This window comes from Stenella coeruleoalba, assembly GCF_951394435.1.
Source record: "Stenella coeruleoalba genome assembly, chromosome: 8".
Lineage (NCBI taxonomy): Eukaryota > Metazoa > Chordata > Mammalia > Artiodactyla > Delphinidae > Stenella > Stenella coeruleoalba.
The window spans coordinates 35,742,000-35,765,611 of NC_137154.1; the positions used below are offsets into that span (position 1 = coordinate 35,742,000).

Genomic DNA, 23,612 nt, shown 5'->3' on the forward strand with positions numbered 1-23,612 from the left:
TCACTCAATTTCTTGGAGTTCACTCAATTTCTTCAATCTGTGAGTTATAGTTTTTATCAAATATAAGAAAATTTTATCCATTATGTTTTCTGCCCCTGATTCTTCCATGGACTTCTACTATTATATTTAAGGTTGAATGCTGCATATTTTCCCACAGGTTACTGAGGATACATTAATTTTTTTTTTGCGGTACGTGGGCCTCTCACTGTTGTGGCCTCTCCCGTTGCGGAGCACAAGCTCCGCACGCGCAGGCTCAGCGGCCATGGCTCACAGGCCTAGCCACTCCGCGGCATGTGGGATCTTCCCAGACCGGGGCACGAACCCGTGTCCCCTGCATCGGCAGGCGGACTCTCAACCACTGCGCCACCGGGGAAGCTCCATTAATTTTTTAAAAAAAAATCTTTTTCCCCCCTCTCTGTGCTTCTTTTTGGATACATTTTATTGCTGTATCTTTACGTTCTCTGATCTTTCCTGCCGTTAACTCCATCAAATGACATTTTCACTTCAGATGTTGTAATTTCCATCTCTAGAAGTCCTATTTGGATTGTAAATATCTTCTCATATTTTCCTATGTTCATATAAAAGTAGTTATAATATATTTCAACATGCTTGTGTGATAATTCTATCATTTCTGGGTTTGTTTCTACTGACTGGTATTTTCCTGCATTCAATGTTTGATTGAATGTTGGCCCATGTTGAATTTTATGTCATTGAACATCTGATATTATTGTTCTCCTTTGTTGCTATTAAGGTTACACGCAGTTCAGTTTTTCCTCTTAAGACTTGTTTTTAAGCTTTGTTAAGGAGCATCCAGAGTTGCCTTTACGCAAGTGACAGTTTATTCCCACTACTATGGTCCTTCTGGGATCTCCACTGAATAGAGTCCAGAAAGACGCCCCACTCTAGCTTGATGAAATTTGAATACCCCAGCCCTGTGTAAATGCTGGGAAATATCTGGTTCACAACTACTCCAACTGCTTTGCCTGACCTCAGGCATTTCATCCCACATACACACCATCTTAGCACTCATCTAAAACTCAAGGGCGTATCGAAGATCTCCAGAGCTCTTTTTCTGACTGTGTACCCCAATACTCTGCCCCAGAGCTTCTGGCTTCTATTCATCAGTACTACCACCAAAGGCTTACTACAGCAGGGTTAAAAAAAAAAATTCTTGTAACTGAGAATGACCACATTTTCCTTACTTTGAAATTTCTCTTTCAAACTCTCCGCAGGTTGTGCTATTTTAGGGGAGCCTATTGGCCTTACCGTTTAAATATGAGTACACACAATGGCAATGAAAGAAAAAGAGAATGTAGATGGTGCCAGAGGGCAGCATTAGAATCATATACCTTCTTCACAGTATTCTGAAAAAGCTGAATCAATTACTGTAAGGATTACTGGGTAAAGAATATTTAGGATTTCAAAATTTCACTAGGCATCAAATAATACTTTGTTGTAATTAGGTAGAAGAAAATTCAAATGCTATCTTAAATCCCCCTCAAGATTAAAACATGAAAGAATTAGTATTGCCTTTAGAATTTTAGCATTAAGACAACAAAATGGTTACAGTGAGGGAAAAAAGCAGTATTTTCAATTTTCCCAAAATCAATCCAAATACCAGAGCTAAACAAAAAACAAAACAAAGAAACAGAAATGAGGATGTGTTGGCTTCATTTCAGTTTTGCTGTGCTCAAGCTTTCTAGAGAAAGAGAAAATCACGCCATCAAGGTTTTATTTCCATAGCACTGCAACCTCAAAGTGAAAAAAATGACAAGGTGCTGCTTTACTCTAACAGTGTTTATTTGCATCTACTAAATTCCTTTATGTCTCAACAGTGAAATCAAAACCACATTAGAATTTTATGACATATTTTAAACACAAAGAGAATGATTTAATGACCTCTACTCAGCTTTGTCAAATCTTAACATTCTGCCACAGTTCCTTCAGTTTTTAAAAGAAATTGTTCAGATACATGGCACTAAACCCCCTTTGTAGCCTTCCCTGATCCTACTTCCATCCTTCCCTAAAGTGAACCACTACCATGAATTCAGTGGTTACCATTCTTAAGTGTTGTTTCTTACTTTTACTATGTGTGTGTGTACATACAGCTGTTTTACATGTTTTCAAACTTCATATAAATCATATATTGTAGGAATCATTCTGCAAATTTTTGCTCCGTGTTGCTTTTGAGAGACACACAAATAATTTGATGTTGAATATCTTTACAATGAAGTCTGTTGTACATTCAGTTTTCCTACAGTCAGAAGGCTTTCAGTGAAGATGGGACAAGAAGACTTATATGTAATAAGCAGTTAAAAAAAAAATTCCACAATCAAATTCTAACTTTTGGAGTTAAATGTGTAGGTATGTAAGAACTATAGGTGCTTGTGTAAGTGAACAATCAATGAGATGAATGTAGAATTGGATCAGTCTTCAAACACTATGTAAGATTTGAGGAGGTGGACACAGTGGAGAGCATTCTAGACAAATAAAAATGTATTTCGAATATAATAACTACTGAATGACATTCTCTTTAATTTACACTTTACTTCTACTGGTGATATTTCTCTTTGGTCACTTGGGAAATGACAACATTTTCTTTTATTTATATTTGCTACTTAATACGTATTTGCTATTGCTTAAAGAAAAATTTTCTGATTTTGTGGTACTCAAAATAAGAGCTACATAATGTCACATATATTTTAACTGGCAGAAATTAAATTTAAATAAAAGTTTTCTTTAACTTACTTCTTTAATGAAATGATATGCCACCTAAAATTTATGTACATGGTAAACTCTAAGAACTTATCTTAGTATGTCATATTGCTTCAAATACAGTGGGCATAGAAAAAGTGGTTGTAGAATGAATGAATATTGTTTACTTCAGAATGGATAAGACATTTTCCCCCTTTTTCTTTCTTACCTGCTTTAACTGAAAATGGCTTTTCCAATAGGAATACTGTTTGTTTCCAGTGTGTTTTGGTACTCTGGGGGCCCGTAGAGAATACGACCTGCATTGGTAGAGTTCAAAAGTACCCGATGAAGCACAAGATTTTTAATATCATGGTACATTAATCTACTACATCTAATACAAGCTCCAACTGCTTACAACAGCAAAATGCTTATGATCAAACACCTTGGGGCACAAAAATAAAATACAATGTATTTCACATAATTAATTCTTATGAGACAACTCGTGATACTTACCTTATTGTGGCAATTCTTCTCAAAATATATATCGAAGTAGCCAGCAAGTGCCTGTTTAAAAACAAAGGAATATAAATAATTATTAAACTAATTACATAACAATTGATTATACAGTCTTAAGCCATGGCAAATAAGAAACCATTTCCAATATGAGACACTCTTAAACTTATGGTAGGTCACTATTTTTCCTGGAAAACATGATATTAGTAAAAATAAAGTAATATAATTTGGCTTTTCCCCACAGAAACAACATAATAATAAGGGCAACAAGGCTAATCAAATACTCAGTATGTGTTAAATTAGAGAAATGACCGTGGTGGACCACTGAAAGGTGAGGATCTACATGGAGAAAGGCTCATGCGGCCCCTCGCCCAACCAGACTCTTCCACTGAGATGCTGCCATGTGAGTCAAGCCTCCACACAACTGCAGCAGCATGAAAAACCCTAGGAGCAGAACTAGTATGTAAGTCCAGTCCAGACTGCAGAAACACAGACAAGTAAACCTACATGATTTTTGACTTCAAGGCACTAAGTTTTGGAGTGGTTTGCTAACCACAGCAATAAATAACTAAAACGTACTCTTTTATATGAAGCCCGCTCATTTAATTTCTTCTGATCTTGTTCATCCAGTTTTAAAGCAAAGTACTATGATTATTTTTGTGATGAGATAAATGAAATTTTAAAATATTACGTTTTTTTTTCCTGAAGATAAAAACAAGACTATTCAAATTAAACGTATATGTAGGCAAATACCCAAAGAAGAAACTCCAACGTAACTCTCAGGTTTACTGTTAACAGTTTACAAAAAGGCCTCTAGAAGAAATTAACATGTTCAAACAAATAAATAATTTTCACTTATTTTTGTTTAAAATTTGAACGATACCATTCCTTTTTCTTTCACTAGTGGGACAGGCTTGACTTAATCTATTTTAAAACTGGCATTAAATAAAGCTTATAAAGTCTTAAAAACTGGAAACTGATTACTGAAAAATCACTATAAAGCTAATTACTGTACTTTCCTGCTTTTGTTAAGAATGTGGAGTTTTATTGATCCGCAGGGTTAATGTGGATTGGGCCCAAACCAAATTCAATATTTCATTTATTGTGCTGTTCATCGTTGCTTGTTTCCTCTTTAGTTCTTCTAGGTCCTTGTTAAATGTTTCTTGCATTTTCTCTATTCTATTTCCAAGATTTTGGATCATCTTTACTATCATTATTCTGAATTCTTTTTCAGGTAGACTGCCTATTTCCTCTTCATTTGTTAGGTCTGGTGGGTTTTTATCTTGCTCCTTCATCTGCTGTGTGTTTTTCTGTCTTCTCATTTTGCTTATCTTACTGGGTTTGGGGTCTCCTTTTTGCAGGCTGCAGGTTCGTAGTTCCCGTTGTTTTTGGTGTCTGTCCCCAGTGGCTAAGGTTGGTTCAGTGGGTTGTGTAGGTTTCCTGGTGGAGGGGACTAGTGCCTGTGTTCTGGTGGATGAGGCTGGATCTTGTCTTTCTGGTGGGCAGGTCCATGTCTGGTGGTGTGTTTTGGGGTGTCTGTGGCCTTATTATGATTTTAGGCAGCCTCTCTAATGTATGGGGCTGTGTTCCTGTCTTGCTAGTTGTTTGGCATAGGGTGTCCAGCACTGTAGCTTCCTGGTTGTTGAGTGAAGCTGGGTCCTGGCGTTGAGATGGAGACCTCTGGGAGATTTTCGCCGTTTGATATTACATGGAGCTGGGAGGTCTCTTGTGGACCAGTGTCCTGAACTTGACTCTCCCACCTCAGTGGCAAAGCCCTGATGCCTGGCTGGAGCACCAAGAGCCTTTCATCCACATGGCTCAGAACAAAAGGGAGAAAAAGCAGAAAGAAAGAAAAGAAAGAAAAGAAAAAGAAAGAAAGAAAGAAAGAAAGAGGATAAAATAAAGATAAAATAATGTTACTAAAATAAAAAATAATTATTAAGAAAAAAAATTTTTTTAAGTAAAAAACAACAAAAAACGGACGGATAGAACCCTAGGACAAATGGTGAAAGCAAAGCTTTAAAGCCAAAATCTCACACAGAAGCATACACATACTCACAAAAAGAGGAAAAGGGGGAAAAAATATATATCGTTGCTCCCAAAGTCCACCTCCTCAATTTGGGATGATTCGTTGTCTATTCATGTATTCTACAGATGCAGGTACATCAAGTTGACTGTGGAGATTTAATCCGCTGCTCCCGAGGCTGCTGGGAGAGATTTCCCTTTCTCTTCTTTGTTCGCACAGCTCCTGGGGTCCAGCTTTCCATTTGGACCCGCCTCTGCGTGTAGGTCGCCTGAGGGCGTCTGTTCTTTGCTCAGACAGGACGGGGTTAAAGGAGCAGCTGATTCGGGGGATCTGGCTCACTCAGGCCGAGGGAAAGGAGGGGTACGGATGCGGGGCGAGCCTGTGGCGGCAGCGGCCGCCGTGACGTTGCACCAGGCTGAGGCACGCCGTACGTTCTCCTGGGGAAGTTGTCCCTGGCTCGGGACCCTGGCCGTGGCGGGCTGCACAGGCTCCCGGGAGGGGAGGTGCGGATAGTGACTTGTGCTCGCACACAGGCTTCTTAGTGGCGGCAGCAGCAGCCTTAGCGTCTCATGCCCGTCTCTGGGGTCCGCGCTGATCGCCGCGGCTCGCGGCCGTTTCTGGAGCTCCTTCAAGCAGCGCTCTTAATCCCCTCTCCTCACGCACCAGTAAACAAAGAGGCAAGAAAAAGTCTCCTGCCTCTTCGGCAGGTCCAGACTTTTTCCCAGACTCCGTCGTCCCGGGTAGCTGTGGCGCACTAGCCCGCTTCAGGCTGTGTTCACGCAGCCGACCCCAGGCCTCTCCCTAGGATCCGACCGATGCCCGAGCCTCAGCTCCCAGCCCCCACCCGCCCCGGCGGGTGAGCAGACAAGCCTCTCGGGCTGGTGAGTGCCGGTCGGCACCGATCCTCTGTGCGGGAATCTCTCCGCTTTGTCCTCCGCACCCCTGTTGCTGCGCTCTCCTCCGCGGCTCCTAAGCTCCCCCCCCCCCCACCGGCCTCCTGTCTCCGACAGTGAAGGGTCTTCTAGTATGTGGAAACCCTTCCTCCTTCACAGCTCCCTCCCACTGGTGCCGGTCCCGTCCATATTCTTTGTCTCTGTTTTTTCTTTTGCCCTACCCAGGTACGTGGGGAGTTTCTTGCCTTTTGGGAGGTCTGAGGTCTTCTGCCAGCGTTGTGGGTGTTCTATAGGAGCAGTTCCACGTGTAGATGTATTTCTGATGTATCTGTGGGGAGGAACGTGATCTCCGCGTCTTACTCTTCTGCCATCTTCCTCAACTCCTCTCCAAATTCAATATTTAACCTTGAGGTTCATTATACTTTAGATACCAAGAGAGAATCAAAATACTATATAATTCTGTCAAACTGAAAAACCTGTATAAGTCTCAGACCAATCCCTAAACTGTGTATGTGCAGGAGAGACCCAAAACAGTATAGCAAACTCTTAAAGAATGTAAATGAGATTTGAACCATTGTCTGCCAAGACACTGCTGACAGAACTTATATCTTGACTTTCGATGGACTGCCTGTTAACAACGAACATCAACACTGCCCAGATGATTATAACCCAACTAAGAGTCCAAAATATCCAGGATACAATCCAATATTACTCAACATACAAAGTCCAGGAAAATGTAACCAACTCTCAAGAGAAAAGACAATCAACAGATGCCAATGCTGAGATGATCCAGATGCTGGTACTATCAGACAAAGACTTAAAGCAAATAACTATGCTGGTATAAGTTAATAGCAATGACGTAAAATAAACACACTGAAATGAATCAAAAGATAGGAATTCTCAGTAGAGAAATAGAAACTATGAAAAGAGAACCAAATGGAAATTTCAGAACTGAAAAACACAATAACTGAAACAAAAAACTTCCTGAGCTGAATTGCTGAATTGCGGAATGGAGATGATAGAGGAGGACAAGGTCAGTGAATGTGAAGTTAGATCAAAAGAAATTATCTAATTTTAAAAAACAAGGGGAAAAGATTGAAATAAAATGCCCAGAGGCTCAGGGACCTGTGGAACTAACATACATGTAATAGGAGGTCCAGATGGAAAAGAAAAAGATATTGGAACAAAACAAACAAACAAACAAACAAAACAAACAAAAAAAACCTTTCAAAATTCTATATCCAGGAAAAACATCCTTTAGGAATGAAGATAAAATAAATGAATTTTCAAGTGAAGGAATATTAAGAGAATCCATTGCCAACAGGCTTTTTAGAAGACATTTTAAAGGAAGTTCTTCAGGCTGATGGGCAATAATACTGGAAGGAAACCTGAAACATCAAAAATGAGAGAAGAACGATAAATCGTTGGGTAAATATAAAACACTATGTTTCCCCTCTAAATTCCTTTAAGATACCTATGATTTTTTAATGGAAAAATTATAACATCATCTGGTGGGGTTTTCAATGTATGCACATGTATGCACAAAGATCAGTGTAGGGGGTGAAGGGGTAGGAGGGAGGAAGAATGAAATCCCACCAGTATATACAAGTGTTTATAAAATCTGGAAATAAAGAAGGCTTATTTTTAAGTATCATAAGCAAAGCAGAAACTTAATAAAGAAAAATTTAAATTGTAGTATCAAAATTAAAACATGAATGACAGATCTGAGAGTATTTACAATATAAGTAACAAAGGCTCACTGTCCTTTGTACATTAAGCTACTACAAATTAATAAGAAAGCAATACGTCAGGGCTTCCCTGGTGGCGCAGTGGTTGAGAGTCCGCCTGCTGATGCAGGCGACACGGGTTCGTGCCCCGGTCCGGGAAGATCCCACATGCCGCAGAGTGGCTAGAGCCTGTGCTCCGCAACGGGAAAGGCCACAACAGTGAGAGGCCCGCGTATCGGGAAAAAAAAAAAAAAAAAAGAAAGCAATACGTCAAAAGAAACTAACAACAAAAAAGCAGGAAATTTACAAAAGAAAAATCAAATGATTAATAAACATGCTAAAGAAACTGTTTCACCTACTTAGAAAAAAATAAGTCAATTAAGACAACATGATACAATTTTCCTTGATCATGTTGAGGAAAGGATTTTTTAAATGATAATATCTACAATTAGTGGGGAAAAGAGCATTCATGCTGTGAAAGTAAACTGAAATAACCTTTCTAGGGGAATTAAGTAATACACATTAAAAGATAAAACATTTGTACTAAAAAGAAGTCAGACACAAAATAGTACACACAATATGATTCAATTCATATACAGGAAATTCAAAGACAGAAAAACTAATTCAGTGTTACAAGTCAGAATAGTAGTTATCCTTGCAATACCGGTAGAAACTGGAAGGGGTTATGTGATAGGCTCCTGGGTTGCTGGTAATACTCTGTTTCTTAAGTTGAATGCTGGGTATATGGCGGGGTAATCACTTTGTGCAATTTTACCAAACTATACTTATGATTTGTGTAGTTTTCTGTTTTCATGCACACAACTAAGATTTCATACAATGTACATACTCATTGATCCAGTAATTAAAAACTTCCAAAAATTAAGTATGCTTGCAAAGATTTAAACATGTCAATTTTAGCCCACATTTTCAACAACAGGTGATCAGTTAATAAAGCATAAAATCTACAAATAATAGAATACCATTTGGCCATGAAAAGTAATCCTGTAGACAAATATTTACTGATTTGGAAAAATAGTTGTGATATACTATTAGGTGAAAAGAATAATATATATTTATTATGGGCACTTATCCTGTGTTATACAAATGTGAATATATATATCTATATGGAAAGATTTCACCAAGCTATTGAAAGTGGATGATAGATTTCTAATATTAATATTCTTTATGCTTATATATAATTTACATTTCCCATAAATATGAACAACTTCTGTCATAAGTTATTTTTAATAATACTTGAGTTAAATAATCTATAGTATTGCATAGAGAGGCATTCAATTCAACTATTACCTTTGTACATTTCCCTTAATGACTCTGAAAAATCACTCATCTCTGCACCCCAAGGGTTAGGGCAGAGTCTAATATATAGTAGGAACTAAATGAATTTGAAGAAAAAGAATGACAAGTTTTCCCCAACTAGTAATTCTACAAAAAGAACATTTTCAATAACTATTTTTCTTCTCAAGAGATTAGCAAAAGCAAATTAAGGGAAAGTAGCAGGTAAAGGAGAAAAGGTGTAAACAGAATAGTAACAGTAATAAAAACTATGGAAACTATATGAAAACATTAAAATGATTTTTTAAAGATTTTAGTAAGTGGGTTTCATGGTGAGACAGTTAGTTACCTTATAACTATTCTTTAAGTTATACACATGTTTTTATGTATTCCTTATACTCTGTTACCAAAAAAGAAAGCGGAGGGGAAAAAAAACCCTAGTTAGCTAATAAAACCTTTTGTGAAAACAACAAATTCAGGTTTAAAAAAAGCTCTTACAACATTATCAGAAAATGTGACGTGAGTCTGAAATATATATAAAATACACTAAGTGATATGAAATATATATAAAATACACTAAGTGATATATTTAACTCTGATAAAATACAGACTGGTAATGTTAATATAGTAGAACACTGCAGAATTATAATTATAGAAGGTCTTAACAAAGAGGAGAAGCTGATGCACAAGTTTACAACAAAATTAAAAAATAAAGATAAAAAGATTTGAGAATACAAAGATATTTTAGAACTGTCTTCCAATCCCCAAATCCAACTATCTATGAAATTTAGTTAAAAATCAAAAAAGAAATTAACGCTTGCCCAGATACCCAAAACTACAGTGAAATATTGAGTAGTTTGGGGGTAACCAAAAAACCGTTTATAAGCCTGAAGACAAATAAATAAGAAATAAAAATGAACGACAGCTATTTTATAGTTCCCTCTGAAGTGCGTTATAGTATATCCAACTCCTCATGCAGATTTACCCTCCTAATGATGTTTGGTTGAGGGTAGTATTAAAATCAGTTCCATAGCAAATATTAATCAGAAGCATGAGGAGAAGTCAGAAAGAAAATCACCTGGGATTTAAAATTACATGCAGAGGTAGCATTCACTTAACTGAGAAAGTGGAAGATGCTTGCTCTGAAAAACCAAAGGGATTTTCTGGGCTTAAAATGGTATTTACTCTCAAACACAAGCAAGGACTAAAATGCCACATTAGGGAAAGCGCTTCCTTTTTTTTTCCCCCCTGTATAAATGATCCTTGATAATTAAAATAGATATTAGAAAAAAAGAGGAAAAAACCTTAAACTTGAAACACAGTCATATAAACTAGTGGAACTATGATCAGTGTTTTTATTTCTGCAAGGCCATTATAAACAATCAAATATGTCAGCTGATTTGGGGACAAAACTATTCATTTTGCTGCAGAATATAAACATACAACTATTTTTCAATTATAGTTTCACCTCCTTGTTACCATCACTTTGACAGGCTATCTCTAGGTGTTTTAAATGTTAATTTCAATGAACTTACACTCTGTCTGTGGAAGTTATTCAAATACAAGAATAAACAACCACCACACGAAATTGAAAATGACTAACTGGCAATGGTAATAAATAACTGCAGCACAACTTGACATGTGCTTGAAAAAGATCAGATAGGTTTGAAGACGTGACCACAGAATAAATGTCCCTTTTGTTCCATACATATCTCTAGTCAGGGGCAAAGGGAATGCTAAGGAGAAAAATAAGCATTGAAATCAATTATCTATAGGAGCTGGGTAAATCTGCAAAGGCAAGGTCACAATGAAATAAATAAAATTTCACTGACTTACACCACACACCACAGTCAGAAAAATTTTAGTTATAAAAGTCACTTAGACTGAGAGAAAGAATGAGTGGTAATTACGAACAATAGCGATGACGACAGAAGGAAACAGAATGAAAGAAAAATATACAGTAAATTTCTGGGATAGTTTGATCACGCTTGTAATTTGGTGAGAATCTTCCATAATTACTTTGAAGTGCACAGGAAAATAATACAGACGTGTAGCTTTATTGTGCATCTTAAATATTCCTAAGTATTAGAACAGAGTTTCACAATGAGCTGTTTTGTTTCTGCTTTGTGGATTTCACAAAAAGGAAAAACAACTCACAGCATTTGTAAATTGAATCATTTGAAAATCTGTTTTAAGCCACGTTTTGCTTTTTCATCCCATACATACAAAGGTAGATGCAGTTCGTTTTATACATGCTCATTTGAAGAACAATGACATGGAATAAAAACGAATTACTTTCTCATGTATTTTGGTGTGATGAGTACTTCTTTAAAGCGGACATATCATGTGTGTATGTAACAGGATGCAGTCAATGAAATAAGATCAGACTACACCTTATGATGAAGAAGGAAATTAAAAATTATCATTATCACTATCACCTGCAGGGAGTAATTTATCATTTCTGTTCTTCATTGGTATCATGTTCCAACAGCGTGTGGTTACAGCAGATACAATTAGGCAGCTGGCCACAGAAGTAGGAGGATAATGTGCTTTTGATGGAGTTTATCCAAGCATGCAGATAGAGCGCTTGTAATCCATGCAGCAGAATCACTATAACAAAAATACAGTTCATTTTTTGTTGGAGTATTTCTTTCAAAATCTTAGTATGGAATTCAAAAGCTAACTGACGATGAGTCTGAAGCAAGTGAAGAAAGAGTAAGAAGATACTGCATAAAAAAGATTATACGTTTTAAGCTTACATCATTGTCTAAAAACCAACAAGATGAAGATAAAAATACAGGCCATACCAAGCTGCTGCATAAAGAGCATGAACTCTGATGGTGATAACTGGTATTTAAACTAAGAAAACATAAATCAACAAAAATGAAAATTACATATTATGCTATTCTCCTAATGTTAACAATAGCTTAAATTATAGACTCTTCCCTCTTCAATTAATTTTCTATTTTATCCCAAGAGGAAATCTGCATCTTTTCTTTCCTGATTCCTCTAGGGAACAATACACGTTAAGTGCCATATACTTCTCAAGGGCTATTGCCAAACTGAGTAGTGTTTAGAAATAGATCAAGCAATATGGAAAGCATCAAAACAGACCACAGGTCTCAGAATATTTTTAAAAGGTACTTTTAGTGAAAAACTCAACATAACTAATTTTTGATCTACTTAAAATATTCCCAAATTATAACTGAAATTCCTTTAAAATTTACTTAGATTTCTCCCTTGTAATTTCAAAACTGCTTATGAAAGTGGTTTTACGGAGCAGACGAGATCACCTCTTCAGAACCTAAAACGTAAATACTTCAATTCTGACGTTCTGTAGATTGATATCTTACGTGGCCTAACTCCTTTACATTTCTTCCTAGCTATAAATAAGATACTATTATTTTATACATTCAATATTCACTGAGATTTACCAATATTTTCACTTAAAAAAACCTTTTAAAGTATAACGGACATGTAGAAAAGTACACAAAAGTGCACACCATGGTGAATTTTGAAACAGAATACAGCTATGATACCCACACTCAGATCAAGAAACAAAACACCCCAGCACCTAGCAGTCCCCCTAGGCACCTAGCCAACCCTAGGCACCCCCACAGGGTAACTACTACCCTGATTTTTTCCCCAGCTTTATTGAGATATAATTGACATACAACAATGTGTAACGTAAGGTGTGCCATGTGTTGATTTAATGCACTTACACATTGCAAAACGATTACCACCATAGTATTAGCTAAACCCCCATCATATCCCATGATTATCATTTATTTTTTTGTGATGAGAACATTTAAAATCTATTCTCTTGACAACCTTCAAGTATATAATATAGTATTATTAACTATAATCATCATGATGTACATTGGACCTCCAGAACTTATTCAACTTACAACTAGAAGTTTGTACCCTTGACCAACATTTCCCCATTTCTCCCATCCCACACTCCCTCATAACTACTATTCTGATCTCTGTTTCTGAGTCTGGCCTTTTTATTTAAGTTCTATATACAAGTGATATCAAACAATATTCATTTTCTTCTGACATTTCACTTAGCATAATACCCTCAAGGTCCATCCATGTTGTGGTAAATGGCAAATTTCCTTCTTTTACAGCGTAATAATATTCCATTTATGTGTGCGTGTGCGTGTGTATATACATATATATATGTATATGGCATATCTTCTTTATTCCACTGATGGACACTTAGGTTATTTCCATATCTTGACTATCATAAATAATGCTGCAATGACCATGGGAGAGCAGATACCTCTTCAAGATCCTGTTTTCATTTCCTTTGGATATATACCCAGAAGTGGGATTGCTGGATCATATGGTAGTTCTATTTTTAATTTTTTCAGGAACTTCCATACTGTTTTCTATAGTAGCTGCACCAATTTACATTCCCACCGAAAGCGCACAAGGCTTCCCTTTTCTTCACATCCTGGCCAACACTTACCTCACTAACTACCCTGATTTCTAAAGCAGATTCATTTTCCCTATTACATACTTCAACATATATCATGTAGACTTTTGTGCCTGGCTAATTTTATTATTGTTTTTGAGATTCACTTATACTATTGCATATTACCTATGCTGTTATATGGCTCTAAGACATATGCGACTATACAATTTATTTATCCAATCTACTGTTGACAGGTATTGAGTAGTTTTTTTTGTTTTGTTTTGTTTTAAATTACACTAATGAATCAACAGTTTAAATTTTATTTATTTTTGGCTGTGTTGGGTCTTCGTTTCTGTACGAGGGCTTTCTCTAGTTGTGGCAAGCGGGGACCACTCTTCATCACGGTGCGCAGGCCTCTCACTATCGTGGCCTCTCTTGTTGCAGAGCATGGGCTCCAGACGCGCAGGCTCAGTAGTTGTGGCTCACGGGCCCAGTTGCTCCGTGCCATGTGGGATCCTCCCAGACCAGGGCTCGAACCCGTGTCCCCTGCATTGGCAGGCAGATTCTCAACCACTGCACCACCAGGGAAGCCCCTTGAGTAGTTTTAAGTTGACACTTTTATGAACTTTTTTTATAATATTTTTTGGTGAACATAAGTACTCAATGCTATTGGGTATATACCTAGGAGTGAAACTATTGCTATGTGCATATATATGTGCATATATAACTTTTGTTAATCTTTATTGCTTCCTTTACCTCTGGTCTTCCACCAGGGATTGTTTTTGTTTGCCTATATACCCTTCAGAAATCAGTTTCCTGGGGCAAATTCTTTCTCTATTTTTTTTTTTTTTTTTGCCTGCGCCACGTGGGATCTTAGTTCCTCGACCAGGGATCTAACCCATGCCCCCTGCAGTGGAAGCGTGGAGTCTTAACCACTGGACCGCCAGGGAAGTCCTTCTTTCTATTTGTTCACCTGAAAAATCTATTTCAGCTTCATTCTTAAAGGTTATTTTAGTGGGGTAAAATTCAGAGTTGGCAGTTATTTTCTTTCAGCACAGTGAGGATATCATTTTTAAAAAATATTTATTTACTTGGTTGCACTGGGTGTTAGTTGCAGCAGGCAGGCTCCTTGGTTGCAGCAGGCAGGCTTCTTAGTTGCGGCATGCATGTGGGACCCAGTTCCCTGACCAGGGATCGAACCTGGGCCCCCTGCACTGGGAGTGCGGAGTCTTATCCACTGCGCCACCAGGGAAGTCCTCGCGAGGATGTCATCATTGAATTATCTTCTGTCTTTCCAATTCTACTGTTCCTGCTGAGAAATCATCTATTTACTGCTCCTTTGAAGGTAATTCCAATGCTCTACTTACAGCCCCACTGAGGCTTCTAAAATGCTCTCTTTGGTTTCTGTAGTCTTAGTAGGATGTATCTAGGTGTGGATTTATTCCCCTCTTTTCAACTGAAATATAATTCACATACCATAAAAATTTCCCCAGTTAAATAAACTGTATAATTCTATCTATCTATCTATCTATCTATGGCTGCATTGGGTCTTCGTTGCTGCGCGTGGGCTTTCTCTAGTTGCGGCGAGCGGGGGTTACTCTTCGTTGCAGTGTACGGGCTTCTCGTTGCAGTGGCTTCTCACTGCAGGGCACGGGCTCTAGGCACACGGGTTTCAGTAGTTGTGGCACGTGGGCTCAGTAGCTGTGGATTGAGGGCTCTAGAGCGCAGGCTCAGTAGCTGTGGCACATGGGCTTAGTTGCTCCACGGCATGTGGGATCTTCCCAGAGCACGGCTTAAACCCGTGTCTCCTGCATTGGCAGGCGGATTCTTAACCACTGTGCCATCAGGGAAGTCCCTCAATGTTTAAAAAAGTATATTTGGAGTTGTGCAACCATCACCATAATCTAATTTTAGAACATTTTTTATCACCCTCGAAAGAAACCCTATATCCATACTCCTTGTCTTATCCCCTGTCTACAGAGTTGCCTATTCTGAACATTTCATATAAATGGAATCACAGAAATGGAATATCATATAAATGGAATTCTTTTGTAGTTGGCCTCTTTCGCTTGTATAATGTTTTCAACACTCATCGTTTCAGGGTTCATACATTCTGTAGCAGGTATCAGGACTTCACTCTGTTTTATAACCAGATAATATTTCATTGTGTGGCTATACCACATTTTGTTTATTCATTCTTCAGGTGACTGACATCTGGATTGCTTTCAGTTTCTAGCTTTTATAAATAACACTGCTATGAACATTCATGAACAAGTGTTTGTGTGGATATGTTTTAATTTCTCTGGGGTATATACCCAGAAACGTAAAATATCTATCCATTCCTATTCAAGTTATGTTGTACTTCTTAAATTGTAGCTCACTGTCTTTCGTCCGTTTTGGGAAATTCTCAGCCATTATCTCTTCAAATAGTTGGAAATATTCTCATCTCCTTTCCCCTTTGGGACTCCCATTTAAACATATATTAGACCATTTCTTGTATCTTCTATATCTCCTGCCCTTCCCAATGCTGCATCGTGGCATTCCTCTGTGCTTCCTTCTGGATATTTCCTCTGACATAAAATCCAGTTCAATAATCCTCTCTACACTAGTGATTTAATATTTACCACTAAACTCATCTTTAGTTCAGTATTAGAATATCTGTTCGGTTCTTTATCAAATCTGTTATATTATTATTTCTTAAATATTTCCAACTATTTGACATCTGTAATTTCTTTTGTCCTTGAACTTAGTAAGCATAGTTATTTTAAAGCCCATATCTATACATCTAACACCTGTAACACCTGGAGCTCTATTTTTATTTCCTGTTTTAGCTGGTTCTTGATTGATGTTTTGTGTCCTTGTGTGACTCATTACCTTCGATTATGTTCTGAACATTATATATGAAAAACTGCAGAAATAATTTCAGACTTATAAAAATACTCTTCTAGAAAGAATCTTTTTTTCTGCCAGGAACTTGGGGGTGCTGGCAAAAGCAAAGTTATCTTAATCTAAAAATGGGGTCTGGGGCTTCCCTGGTGGCGCAGTGGTTGAGAGTCCACCTGCCGATGCAGGGGATGAGGGTTCGTGCCCTGGTCCGGGAGGATCCCACATGCTGCGGAGTGGCTGGGCCCGTGGGCCATGGACGCTGAGCCTGTGTGTCCAGAGCCTGTTGCTCCGCAACGGGAGAGGCCACAACAGTGAGAGGTCCGCGTACTGCAAAAAAAAAAAAAAAAAGAATCCGCCTGCCAATGTAGGGCACATGGGTTTGAGCCCTGGTCCGGGAAGATCCCACATGCTGCAGAGCAGTTAAGCCTGTGAGCCACAACTAACCGAGTCTGCGCTCTAGAGCCCATGAGCCACAACTACTGAAGCCTGCGTGCCTAGAGCTCATGCTCCACAATAAGAGAAGCCACCACAATGAGAAGCCCGTGCACCAAAACGAAGAGCAGTCTCTGCTCACTGCAACTAAAGAAAGCCCACGTGCAGCGACGAAGACCCAACACAGCCAAAAATAAAAAAATTTATAATAAATAAATAAATAAATAAATAAAAATGGGGTCTGAGAATTTCCTGGGCCACCCAGATGATTTGAAGCGGGGCTGCAGTCCCTGCAAGGGCTCATTTACCTCTGTTTTACCTTACCCTTGGGTACAGTCTTTCTGGGTCCCAATGCAATGCACTGGGGAATTTTTAAAGAGCTCCGTTTTTGTATTCCTAACCATGTGAGGCTATCAAAAGGGCTACAAAGTCCTTTAGCTGCTTCCTCTGAACTGGTACACGCCTACAGGGCAAAAGCAGTCCCAAATGCCAGTCTCATTTCTTTGGATTTCCTTCTTTTCTGAGTCTTGGCTTGGTAATGCTTTACTAATTTATCTCCCTGGTACTTTCAAACAGATAATATTTAGTATTTTTTTCAGCTTTTGTAGCTGGTCTCAGTAAAAGGGTAACTCCTTTTACACAGTCCACTGTTATAGAAGGCAGATTCATCATTGCACTGTTTTGTTTTGTTTTTTTCCCCTATCTAAGGTACCCCCTGTAACTCTCTTCCCCATTCTCTAAACTAGCTCCTTCTTACTTGTTATGTCTCAGTTTAAATGTTACTTTCCCTGGGCAGCCTTCCCTAATCCCGCGGAGTAGATTGTAATACATCCATTAAATATCCCTGCATTCCCTGCAATAACATTCACCATATTCATAATGCTTTTTGTTCAATGTCTTTTGTTCAATTGTAAACCCCAATAGGCCCTTTAGGGCAATCTCTCTGCAACTGTGTTCACCTCCCTATCCTCAATGCCTAAGCACAATGACTGGGCATTCAATCTAAACATTTAGTGAAAATAGCCATGCAGTTACAAAGGCATGAAATAGCCTGGGATGTTCAGGGACTAAAGGAAATTAATAAAGATTTGTTAATTGAGTGAACAAATAAAAGAAATGAATGATATATTATGCTCAACTCCTACCGACCTTTGGGAAAAGAAAACCATGAGGCTTTACTTCTCTTATTATTTCCTACTTTTTATTCAAAACTCATATTTGATGTCAACTACTCTAGAATATTCCTTGATGTCAGTACCAGCATCAATTAATCAGTCACTCCCCACTAATTTACTGCATACAGTAAATGAGGAAGGCTTTCTGGAAGAAAGTCATGCCTAATACGGTAAAACCTTAAATATGAGCAAGATTTTCGAGGAAAGTGAGTAAATAAGAGTGTGCCAGGTCAACGCTATCTTTTATATATGCCTGTAGTATTTAAATTCTATTATAGCACACCATAGTACAATCATCTATTTATATGTTGGCCTCTCCTACTAAATGAAGGTCTTTGGGGCCAGAGACTACTGGCCTAACACAGCACTAGTATCCAATACATGCTGCTTGAATGAAAAGTCGTTTTGAAAAGTTGTGTGTGTGTGTGTGTGTGTCTGTGCTTGCCACTTAAAAACTCTTACAGCCCACTGCTTCTCTAGTTTTCTATCTCCTGCTTCCTCACATGTCATCAGTTTCTCACAGCTCAATGTCAATGGTTACTGTTTCCTTATATTCCATTTTTCATGCTGATTTCCAATGTTCCTTAAAAGCTATAAGGCCTCTATGGCCCACTCCTCATTCCTCAAATGCCAGAAAATACTATCAATGATAAGTAAACATTATATTTTTAATTTTAAGGACAAAATAGTAGATATATTGAATTAAAAAATGAGTGCAGAACAAAAAAGAAATCAGTTTTGTGACTGCTGCAGAGGTTTAAAACTGAAAACTATTAAAAACTCATTTTTGTGACTAGGAAATCAATCTCTACCAGACGCTTCTTGTCTTTATGAAATTTCAGAAGTATAAACTAGGAGATGGAATACTGAAAGAAATCTTGACAGACAGGAAATAGGGGGCAAGTAGAAGATGTGATACACTTTACCTTCCAGGAATGAACAGGATTTTTTTTCTGTTTTGAAAAGTGAAGTAAAAAAGATGGCTACCACCTCCCTGCCTGAGCCCTTCTAAAAACTATCCAACATCTGGGGTGAGAATGAAAAATATGGCAACATTACTTTTTTTTTTTTTTTTTTGTCATTTAGGGCTGCAATTTTTCAAAGGTAATTATACTAGTTAGTAGAAGTTAGGTGTTTTTTTGATTATGATCTCTGAATACTGAGTGAGACAATGACTTACATCTTTCGGGGCCCCCATTCATGGGACTGGATGCTGAATAAAAGGATGACGAGGAAAAGAGAAAAAAGAAATCAGATTGAATGCTATGGTACAGACTTTAGGGACAGCCAGGACATATCACTTGTTAAAAGAACGGGCATGCTGTAGTAGCGATGTCACTGTCCTAGTGATCTAAAAAGTAAAAAATGTGACTCTCTGCAAAATTGTAAGAAGAAAGGAGTGATTTTGCTTTGAGAAGCACCTGATTTGCATAAATGCGGCATTTTGAAAGAAGGTCTCATTTCTTTAATCCATTAGATATTCAGGGATACGAACAGGTCAAAGAGTTCATTGTATATCTTTGCCTGTAAAGAAACTGGTCTTTAAGATAGTACTGAGAGCCAAATCAGTGATGCTTGTTCAATCCTGATGGAGCAAGTAAATCCAATCTATGAAATCACACCATCCTAAATCCCCATAAGGAAATGAATGTTAAAAATAAAACTAAATAATCCTTTCCTTAAAAAATGCAGCAAGATAGGAAAGTGAATGGAAATATTAATCAGATCATTTTATGAGCATTTTCTATGTGCCAGGCATAGTGGTAAACGCTTTTATGCACTATCTCATTTAGCACTGAAAATAATACCCAGCAATTATTGGTGTTATTATCTCCACTTTTCAGATAAAAATTTGAAGTTCAGAGAAGTTAAATACCTCTTCTAAAGTCATACTGGTAAACTTGGCCCACTGGCTTTAAGGCTTGAAGTTTTTTGTTTCTTTGTTCGTTTTTAATAAATTTATTTATGTATTTTTGGCTGTGTTGGGTCTTTGTTGCTGTGTGCGGGCTTTCTCTAATTGTGGTGAGTGGGAGCCACTCTTCGTTGCAGTGCACGGGCCTCCCACTGTCGTGGCTTCTCTTGTTGCGGAGCACAGGCTCTAGGCGTGTGGGCTCCAGTAGCTGTGGCACGTGGGCTCAGCAGTTGTGGCTTGCGGGCTCCAGAGCGCAGGCTCAGTAGTTGTGGAGCACGAGCTCAGCTGCTCTGCAGCATGTGGGATCCTCCCCGGCCAGGGCTCGAACCCGTGTCCCTTGCATTGGCAGGCAGATGCTTAACCACTGCGCCACCAGGGAAGCCCAAAGTTCGAAGTTTCTAACCACAGTGCTAGATTACCACTGTTTAAACTTTCCTCTTTGATTTAAATTATTTTTAGAAAACTCCCTTCTATTTCAAGATTGGTCCTTTCTTCATCTAGTCTTCTAAAAAAGAAAAATATAAGACTGATTTAGGTAAACAGGTATATACAACAAAAATTTATTTTTTCAATTCTTGACTCATCTTTGCATGTGGACTGATCTCTCCTGTGAATACATGCATATACCTCAGAAGTCTGGAAATACTAAGTGCTTTAGGATTTTTAGAAGATCTGAATGCTAATGTTTACGATGGTTTCTGCCAGAGCATAAGTCAAAGGGAATCTGTACTGAGAAAATTACTTCCTTATAGGTCATTATTCCAGAGATAACTGCCTGAATCAGAGAGGAAAATACCTGGTCAAACTCATTTACTATCACAACCTAATAATGCTAATTGGCAGCCTCTGAGATAAGGCTGGGGAGAACTTCCCTGACATCTCTAATCAAGAGTCCACTATTATTGATTATTTGATTTTTATGCTTATTGCTGTGCTTAAGATAAATATTTTAGTTGGGCTTGAGTATGATTATTTCTCTCATAAATTGATTCTGACCCTGGGCATTGCTGACTTTAAGCATGACCCTATACCTATCTAAAATTAAATTATGATCGTAATGTAGCTTAAGAATTTCAACATTCCACTCAACCTGTATTTCAGAACAATTGATGTTCAAATCCTTTTATAACATAACTCAATAGGTGGATTCAGAATCAATTTTAATGAATTTTTAAAAATGCAGATTCAGAAGTGTCATTTACAGCATGGCTTTCAAAGAGGATAAAGCATAGGAATCTCTGTTGACTCCAAGGACTAGATGTCTTACTCAACTTCAGGGTTCCTCATTTTGTGGACTTCTGCATTCTCTCTGAGTAGGTTAAGTAACAGTTAAATACTGCAGGTGATTCTTCCCACTATTCTACTCAATAAACATATACCTCAAAGTTAATATGAAGTGGGAAAGATATCTTTTTAAAAATTAATTTTTTCTTAATGGTATGTTTCCAAAGAGAGAGAACAAAAGTAGGTAAGAGGGCAACTAAACATGCAGAATGAGTTGAAGAAATCCAGATTTTAAAAGGTTAAAATCCTTAGGGGTCCAGTTTAGAAGGATGGGCCCTCTGTGGCTGGGAAAAATGAAAAATAAGACAGGATTAAGTGGAAGTGTCCAAAATTTTGTAGGTAATGCACAGGGTACACCTGGACTTTAACCAAATCTCAAAAATATCAGAACTAGCTAGAATCCCTTTAAATATGAGACAAAGCATTCTTTTACATCAGAGTCATATATTATATAGAGGATAAGTCACATATTGGAAAAATCTCAGATAATCAAAATCACTCAGGAAAACCCCTTAAGGTTTTGCATTGGAGACTGAAATATAAACCATCCCTCAATATGTTCAATACAACCAGTTCTTCAGGCAATGGCACAAATCACCATTTCTTTGGTTGGGCTCCAGATAAAGCAGATGGCTTGCAGAGTGCCATGTTGTATTAAAAATACAGTAGTCCGCACTTATCTGCAGTTTTCCATTCTTTGGTATCAGTTACCCATGAAAATATTAAATGGAAATTTCCAGAAATAAGCAATAAGTTTTAAATTCCATGACCTTCTGAGTAGTGTGACAAAAGCTCATGCCCTCCTGCTCCATCCCAATCAGGTTGAGAATCACCCCTCTGTCCACAGTATCCTTGCTGTTTATCCTACCTACCCGTTACTCACTTAAGTAGCCAACTCGGTTATCTGATCAATTGTTGAGTAAACCTTATTGTACTTAGTAATGGCCCTGAACTCCAAGAGCAGTGATGCTGGCAATTTGAACATTCTCTTATTGTGTCTAATTATAAATTAAACTTTATCACAGGTATGTATATATAGGAAAAATCACAGTGTATATATAGGGTATGGTACCATCCTTGATTTCAGGCGTGCACTGAGGGTCCTGGAATGTGTATAAGGGTGACTACTGTATATACCTTTAGAGGCAAGAATCGCATGCAGTCCAGCAAGATGCTCATACTACAGAAATACTTGGAAGTGGAAGATAACTAAAGAAATAGCAGATGTGTTTCCCACCTCAGGCTCATTTTGGAGCACATATTCATTAAGTAAAATGGAGGGTAGTATCATCTGCACTAATTAGACCATTAATTCTCTCATGGACTCTTTTTCTTCTACCTGAATAGTTAATTTGGATCAAGTTCTATTTGCACATGATGCTACTCCCTTGGATCTGCCTACCAAAAAAAAAAAAAAGGAAGAGAGAGAGAAAAGAAAACTTTTAGAGCCTATTAACCTCAAGAAGTAGCACAGGTTAGAAAATACATCCCAGTTCAAGAGTGATTTTATGATTGCCTATACTTCTTTGATTCTACTGTCATATATCATATGTGGACAGAACATGTCACAAGTCTGACTGGACAAGACAGACCACAGAAGAGTATTCTAATTTCCACTGGACATCACTACTTGCATATCTCAAAGGCATTTCAAATTCAACATACTAATAAACGAGCTTCTTATCCTCCCCTCTAAACCTGTTCTTCTTCCAAGTTTCTTTGTCTTACAAAATAGTACCATCATTCTTCAAATTGTAAAAGCAAGAAACCCTGCAGACACCACTGTGACCTCTTTCCTTCATCTCTCATTATCTAATCCGTGCTCAAGTCCTGGCAATTTTACCTTCTAGATAGCTCTCAAATACATCCACTTTTCTCCATCTCCGCTAAAACTACCTTTGTGCAAGTCACTGTCATTTCTTGCCTGAGGTACTGTAATAGCTGACCCATAGGCCTCTCATATCCACTCTGGTCTCCCTAATAGTTCTCCACATTCCAACCATGATCCTTCTCAAGTGCCCTTAAGGTCATATCACTCTCTTTAAAAAACTTCAATTATTTCCCACTGGTCTAAGGAAAAAAACAAATAGCACAGGTGCTAAATGATCTGGACAGCTTGCCACCCTCCTTCAGCACTGGTCTACATGCGCCAGCCATGCTGGGCTTCTTTCAGTTCCTTTTACTCACCAAGCTTCTGACCACTGGATATCCTTTTTTGGTTTGTTCTTTAAGAACTTTTAAACTGAAATTTTTTATTTTTTTATTTATTTATTTTTTTTGCGGTATGCAGGCCTCTCACTGCTGTGGCCCCTCCCGCCGTGGAGCACAGGCTCTGGACGCGCAGGCTCAGCAGCCAT

At 38.0% G+C, this 23,612-nt stretch overlaps 1 protein-coding gene across 1 annotated transcript in view; it reads right to left on the reverse strand.

Moving 5' to 3' along the window:
• The window catches only part of PRMT3 (protein arginine methyltransferase 3), a 135,414-nt gene that overhangs the window by 14,869 nt on the left and 96,933 nt on the right, over positions 1-23,612 (reverse strand). The window contains exons 14-15 of the mRNA XM_079930802.1: positions 3,208-3,258; positions 2,924-3,011 (exon numbers count right to left, since the gene is read on the reverse strand). Of these exons, the coding sequence (XP_079786928.1) occupies positions 2,924-3,011; positions 3,208-3,258 (139 nt within the window). The remainder of the gene's footprint in view (positions 1-2,923; positions 3,012-3,207; positions 3,259-23,612) is intronic.